A 7,530-nucleotide genomic window follows, 5' to 3' on the forward strand; every position below is an offset into this window, starting at 1 on the left:
GCGCCCAATACGAGAATGAAATGCTTTTAATAAAGTTGTGCAAATGTTGTGCTAGCAGACCAAATACGGCAGCTGCTACCCTGTAAAACAAATTTTGTGGCTGAGGTCTATTCGCCATCCAACTGTGCTTGAACATGTTGATATAAGAGATAATGAGAGCCAAAGCTTGGTTGTTGTCTATTAATACGATATTTCTATGCGATATTTCTATCGATAATTTGTAATCATTCAAAATATAGAAATATTCAGCAATATTAGCCGCCACTCGATAGTTTTCACAGTCGACAGACGCAGCAATCTATATCGATAGTATCAAAAACAATCGATAAGATGTCTGTCGTTATCGAAGCTGTAGATATTGCATAAAAAGGCAATAAAATCGCTATCGATAGTAGCAAAAACAATCGAAAAGGTGTCTATCTTCATTGAAGCTCTTAATACTGTATATAAAATGAATAAAGTCGCCATCGATAGTAGCTTAAAAAATCGATAAGGTGTCTGCCGTTGTAATATTGCATAAAAATTAAATAAACATCGATAGTATCAATAATCGATAACAATCGATAGTGTCTGTCGTTATCGGAGCGGTTGATATTGCATAAAAAAAGCAATAAAAACTATCGATAGGAGCAAAAATAATCCATACTGCTTAGAAAGGAATTAAATATCGATAGTAACAATTAATAAGGTGTCTTCCTCTGACTGTGAACCGACTACAGGGTATTTGCTAGTCGCTCAACTCGCTTGACTTGCACGGCCGCTGGCTTTCTTTTTATTTGCATTTCTTGTTGTTCTTATTGCTGTTATTGTTGTTGTTGTTGTTGTTGTGCATAAGTAAATGTGGCCGTGGGCTACAAGCAACGGCCTTCAGCAGCTTTTGCCTCAGGTAGGATACGTAAAATTGTCAAAGGCATGTCGAGGATTTCGGTGCCTCAAATTAAAAGTCAGCTCACAATCAAACGGATGCCAGGTTAGCTAAAGCGAATATAAAAAGACGTTCTGTAATTGTGTGCGTGTGTGCGTGTATGCGTGTGTATTCATGCGACAACCCGTCAAGGGTCAAGTTGTGCCCTTTTTAGATATAGAACATATAACAAGTATCAGTAGCTGTTGGCTGCCTGGCTTAACAATATATATAAAAAGGTCAGCCAGCACCTTGCCAAAGGCTGTCGAAATTAACTTCATAACTGGCAAGGGGCCCGTCTTCAGCTGCTGGGCTACTGCCCGGGCTTACCTTGCGTATACGCAATTGTGCATAGCATTTCAGTCAATCAACAGGCCACAAATCACACATACGCCATGTTAGCCGTAGGGCTTTTGGGCCAGTTTACAAACGTTTGCCATAAATCAGAGCTGCAAAATTGCTGCACTTGCCGCATGCAAACGTTCTTGGCATTTGGCTGATTACAGGCCCAGCAATGGAAATGGGCAACAGTTAAAACATCAAATTGCTCAATTTTCACGCATCATCTGAGGCTCGAACCAGAAAAGAATAAAATTATATATATATGTTGGTGTGCCGACAAGAAAATCAATTTGGGTCGACAACAGCAGGAAAACTTTCAGCAGGAACGGCCACAGCTCATTCTGTATTTATCAACTGGTCGGGGGGCGGGCGGTGACCCTGTCCATTTGGCATTCCCTGGTCGCAGCCACGTCTGGCCAGATGGGTGGCATAAACTTTTATTTCAATGAGTACGAAAACTGGAACTGTAGTCCTGCCATATCCTGTCCAGGGGCCGGCAATAAGAGCAGCGACTCGACTCGACTCTCGCCTCTCGCCTCAGCTCTGCTCCAGTTTCAGTTTCAGTTTTGTTGTCGTCTCAGCTGTGCCAGAAATTTTTGTGGCGCTTGTTGCTATTTTTGTTTAGCGCCGAGACACAAAAAGAAATAAATAAAATATAAATAAGCTAGAAAGGACAAGATGCGCTCTGCTTAACTGCCAGATACCCTGTAAATAGCTAAACAAACAAATTGAAAAAATACTTAAAACTTGATGTGGTATAGTTCTGGCTTAGAGCAGAGCTAGAAGCGTAGAAAGCGTGGAAGAACGAGCCACAGACAACGAGATAATAAGAGAGAGGGGAGTAAAGAAATAGAGGGAGAGATGGGGAGAGAAACAGACAGAGACAGAGAGAGAGACAGACAGAACCATAAGCAATGCGACAAATAAACCTAGGATATATGCATTGCTAAGATCTACTCCACAAATATATATATATATATATATATATATATATATATATATATTTGTATATACATACCCTTTAAAATCGGGTCAGAAATAGACAAGTTTATGTTGCACCCTTCAAGCATTTCTATAGGGTATATAAAAACAACAAAAACACATTCATGGCATACTTTTTGGGCGTCTGTTCGACAATTTTGAGGCAACAAAGCCGACTCGCAAGTTTATTCTGGCCTGGCATATAAATGCAGGCCATAAAGCCTTAGAAACTTGTTTATTATAAGGGTGGGAGGAGGCGGCGAGAGGGGAGGTAGGGGGCGAGAGGGAGGTTGCGGGTGTGTTAGTTGGAAGAATACGCAAGCGTTGCAGGCAGCGAGCGCAAATGAATAGCAACTGCTCTAATTTTGGATGTCGGAATTTGGCTTAAATATTTATAAGAAAAACGGGCAGCTAAGCGTTGGGAGTGTGTCTGTGTGTGTATTGGTGTGTATCTAACACACACAGTCAGACATATGCTGCGACGCATTTAATATTAATGCCACGCAATCGGCATGAGTGCCCGCCACATACGTTGCACGTTCCGCCTGTTGTTGTTGTTGTTGTTGCTGTTGCCTGCGTCTAAAATGCTGCCACATTGTTTATTTGCTGAATTTGCGTTTTTTTCGACCATTACATTGCTACACCTCAGCCCCCTCTGCCCATTTGTTGTTTGCCATTCCAGGGTTGGGCTCCTTTGTGTGTGTGCACACCACCTGCTCCCCGCCTGTGCAACATCTTGGGGCATGTTCCTTTTGCTTCCGTTGCTGCTGCTGCCAGCCTGTTGCGGCCTTTGACTTATTACCATTAATTTATTTATGCGCGGCGCGTCACAACCAATATTTTATTTTCGGTTTCGCCCCCTCCCCCCCCCCCCCCCCCTTCTCTTTGGCCCCCTTCTCCTTGGCCCTTACTTAGTCACATAAAGAAAGCGCAAAATCCCTTGGCGTAACCAGAACCCGACTCTGTGGCCTACTCGCTTCCGTCCCGACTATGCAACTCGCCCGGGGGCCAAAAGTTATGACTGTGTAACTTTTCCCAATCAGAGCAACGTTTAAAGATACACACACACACACACACACACACACACACGCACACATAAAAGCACACACACAGATATGGCAGCACTTAATGTACAATTTTAAAGTCTTTTAAGCGAGCAATTGCCTTCAATTTTAACTGCTCTATTTAGTTTTATGTGCGCCTTATCAGCTCATTTCATTTTAATAGTTTTGGGGTAGAGATTTTCTTAAAGCTAGACTCTAAAAATTGAGTTATTATAGTACAGAAATTATCTAAAACATATGAAGCTATATAATATTTAATATATTATAATTCTAATATATTTTTTTAATTAATAAGGAATTCTGCCGACTTCAGGTAGAAAAAATTATAAGAAGATAATATTATATAAATATTCCGTAATGTATATAGCGTTCTTTTAAGAAGCAGAGCAAAATAAAATATATCTCCAATATTTTCTATGTTGAATATTCTCTTCTTGAGACTAATACTTATTAATACTCAAATGAATATTCTATCGATATTTATGTTTTAATAGTTTAATTAAATAACTGAAAACTAAACGAAAAAAACCTAAAAAGAAAATGTACAGCTATATTTCTTAGTCCAATTCACATTCAATATAGATACATTTCAAATATTTATCTACTGTTGAACATATTCGTTGCATAGATATTTAGAAAATAATATAGCAGAATATAGTTATCGAAGAACAGAAAAGGTATAGCTATACTTCTTAGTCCAATTAACATTCAATTAAGATACATTCCAAATATTTTTCAAATATTTATCTACTGTTGAACATATTCGTAGCATAGATAATTAGAAAATAATATAGCAGAATATAGATATCGACTTTTCTATAGATACATGAGTTTTCCATTCAATAATGGAATGGAAAACAACTGACAGTTTTTACAGAGATCACGTCTTATAATAGCAGCTCACCAATTATTTAAGGCTCTAAATGCTAACCTCAATTAAAGTGCCGTAATGTGGCCTGGCCTCTGACACAAAATTGAAATTGTGGCACATATTGGGGGCAAGGCTGTGCAAACTGTGCAAAATTGTGCCAAATGGTTATGTGCTGGCCAATTGGGTCGACGCAAAGTCTATAAGTTGCAACTGCGGCAAGCTGCACTGTTGCAAGGCTGCGCACAGCACAATTGGTAAATATTTAAAAATGAAATTGAACGAACATTTGCCAATGCGTAACTATATTTACTCGCTGTACGGCCCCGCCAGTTGGCCAGAGTAAACACAGTGACAGCAACAGGGGCAGAAACAGCTGAGGCGGAAGGCGTGGCCGCTGCCCTAATGGAAGTCATTTGACACCGGCAACTGTCCAAACTGGCCGCTGATAAGAACAGGGGACAATGCCACACCACCAACAACAACAGCAACAACAACAACGAGCTGTAATAACTTGCCAGCTTGTGTGCGTTTTGGGCCATATGTTTGAGCCATGGTGCCATTAATTTGCAGCACCCACTGTTGCTCCTTGAATGTCCTGTTGCTGGGCTTCCCTCTGGCTAACTTGCTGACGGAATTCTCTCTGTCTCTCTCGCTGTGTCTGTGCCAAAATGTAGGAAATTGCCTAATAATGGGGTTAATCGGCATAACGATCGCTTCTATTATGGCCAGATAATTGTCTGTTGGGCAATAGCTCAACTTGGCTCTGTGGCTGTGCGTTTACTTTTGGCACTGAATGTTGAAACTCTTAAATCGTATTGTGCCATATTATTATTATTATCATCGAACAGGCAACTGCTTTGATTCACAGGCTCAGCGCTCATTAGGCGCAATTTGTTTGGCCATTAAATGTATATTGGCTTTAAGGGGGGGGGCGGTTGTTGAAATGGAATTGAGGGGCGGCGGGGGAGGGTTCTGTTTAGTGAAGTGTGCTGGCATTGCAAGGCCGATTTGGTAATTGCAGTTGCCCTACGCAGGGCGAATACACGCTCCGGATTCGCACCTTTGATTTAGATACACACACACACACTCACACACATACTGTGACACACTGCGACACACACAAAAGGCCAAGCCAAGTAGCAGGTTGTAGGCCAGCTCCTCTTCCTCTGGCCAATACTCAAACGAGCAATTTAGCCAACTCATTGAAGCGGAATTAATTGCAATCGATTTTGTTAGCCGAAGAACGCGCAGAGTCTTCATTAGTCCACGGTGTGTGTGTGTGTGTGTGTCAGGACCTAAGCTTTAACTGTTGCTGAACCCAAATGCCCCGCCCCCTTTGTGTCCCTCACTCTATTGGGGCGCACATTAAAGCCAACGCGTTGAGTTACGAACACATAAAACTACACGATTACACGTTTATTTGGCGCCTTTGAAAATCAGAACATTTATTTACAATTTATTAACGTTTATTTAGCAGACCGTAAAGCCAACAACAACAATTCTTGAACAGAGCTTTCAATTGAGGGAAAATTGGTTTTCCATTAAAATGTTTTTTGTTTTATATATAAAACAAGCCCCACAAATGCGCTACTTTTGTATACAATTTAATACTTACTTGTGGTAATTAAAATACTAATTATTATATGGTTACAATAAAGAGTTATTATATTGATTGATTAAAGGGTTATTATAATAATTGTAGCTGTATACATTTAATATATAAAAATTTAATTAACTATTTTTTATGATTTTTAAAAGAGTGTCAGAAGTAATTATTGCAATATTAATTAGTATATTATCATAAAAGAACTGAATAAGCTTAACTCTTATTAACGTAGCAATTGCAATTAATATTGCAGAGCATATTCTACATAGAACTTAACATCATTTGCTTTAATAAATGTTAAGATTACATGAGTACTTGCTGTTAAAGTCTCTGCACTAAGAGACACGATTATTGATTACAGAAATGATTATTGCAATATTAATTTATTACTATCATAAAAGGAGTAAGCAAGCGAATCTCTCATTAACATAGTACCATACTGCTGTTGCTGAGTATATTCTACAGAAAACTAAGCATAAATATATTCAATTAAATGTTAAATAACATGAGAACATGCTGTTTAAATCCCTGTACTCAGAGAGACACTTAACAGAGCGAGATAATGTTTTGGCACTCTCAAAATAGTTATTGCAATACTAATTCATTAATTATCATTAAAGAAGTAAACTAGCTTACCTCTCTGTAACATAGCTATTGATGTTAATATTACGTAGTATATTCTACAGAGAAGTTAACATAATTTATACATAAATAAGCTGATAACGTCTCTGTACTTAGAGACATTTTCTGTTATTAGGCTAACATGTATAAGAAGTTAACATAACAAACTTTGCTGTCTTAACAGTTATGTCTTCATATGTTAAAGTATTTTATTTTTGTAGTATTCACGCAGACCACATAATATTCTACTCAAGTAAAATACACTCAACTGCACTCTTAGGCCAAATTAAATTCTAAAGTTGATTTAATTCAATTATTTTTCAGTTGACCTACTTCTTATACAAATTATTGAATATACTAATCTGGTGGAAAACTGTGCCACATATTATTGTCAAATCATTTACGCAATTCAGTACAACTTTGAACTGTTTCGTACCAACTTTTTAGATTCAATTTTTCAATCCAAAAATGCAGTCAACTGTTAACACATTCCCCAGCTCATGTCAGTGCTGATCATAAAACAGCAATTTCCACTAAAAACTTTTCCAACATCTCGTTTGTCGCATGCACACACACATGTGTGTGTGTGTGTGTGTGTGGGTGTGCGCTACCAGTACCAGTTTTTTACATAAATTTCCCGCTCGCCGCTTTAGACGTACCATAAATACATTTACTCTTTTCAATTTGTATTTGCAGCAACGACAGGCGGCAACATATAAAATAAAATCCGTAAAGGGTAAACTTTGGCACCAGATCGAGGATGCACAACTGGCGGCAACTGGCGACGGCGTCGAGCTGGTGGCAAGCACTGCAAACACCCAGTTACTGTTCCAATTTCTGCCTCGCGTGCCAGTTACACTTATAGATACAGCTACAGAAATATATATAGATACAAATGTGCAGCTATTAAATACAGCGTGCATGCACGAAAGATACTCGCGAATTGATGTGGAACATGTGCCAATGCTTTGCGCTGTTGGAAGCTGCCGCGAGGGCGACGTTGCCGCTTGATTTTGGCCAAGTTAAATAAACAGGGCACACACACACACAAACAAACACACGCAAACACGCACAGACTCGCACGCAAGTAAACAATAAATAAGGCCAACCGAGTTGTCAACAAACGCATCGCTTCTGGCCA

The 7,530-nt window shown here is 39.2% G+C and overlaps 1 protein-coding gene across 4 annotated transcripts in view; it reads left to right on the plus strand.

The window, feature by feature from the left end:
* Positions 1–7,524, plus strand: part of LOC135432342 (uncharacterized) — a 42,743-nt gene extending 35,219 nt beyond the window's left edge. For all 4 annotated transcript variants that reach the window (XR_010436902.1, XR_010436903.1, XR_010436904.1 and 1 more), the window contains one exon: positions 7,086–7,524. Coding sequence is in view for 1 of the 4 variants with exons in the window: in XM_064688001.1 (XP_064544071.1) it covers positions 7,086–7,400 (315 nt within the window). In the remaining 3 variants the exon portion in view is untranslated. The remainder of the gene's footprint in view (positions 1–7,085) is intronic.
* The last annotated feature ends 6 nt before the right edge of the window (positions 7,525–7,530 follow it).

This window comes from Drosophila montana, unplaced genomic scaffold, assembly GCF_035044405.1.
Source record: "Drosophila montana isolate Dmon_TW-CO22-7 unplaced genomic scaffold, ASM3504440v1 contig_3200_1, whole genome shotgun sequence".
In the NCBI taxonomy this organism is placed as follows: domain Eukaryota; kingdom Metazoa; phylum Arthropoda; class Insecta; order Diptera; family Drosophilidae; genus Drosophila; species Drosophila montana.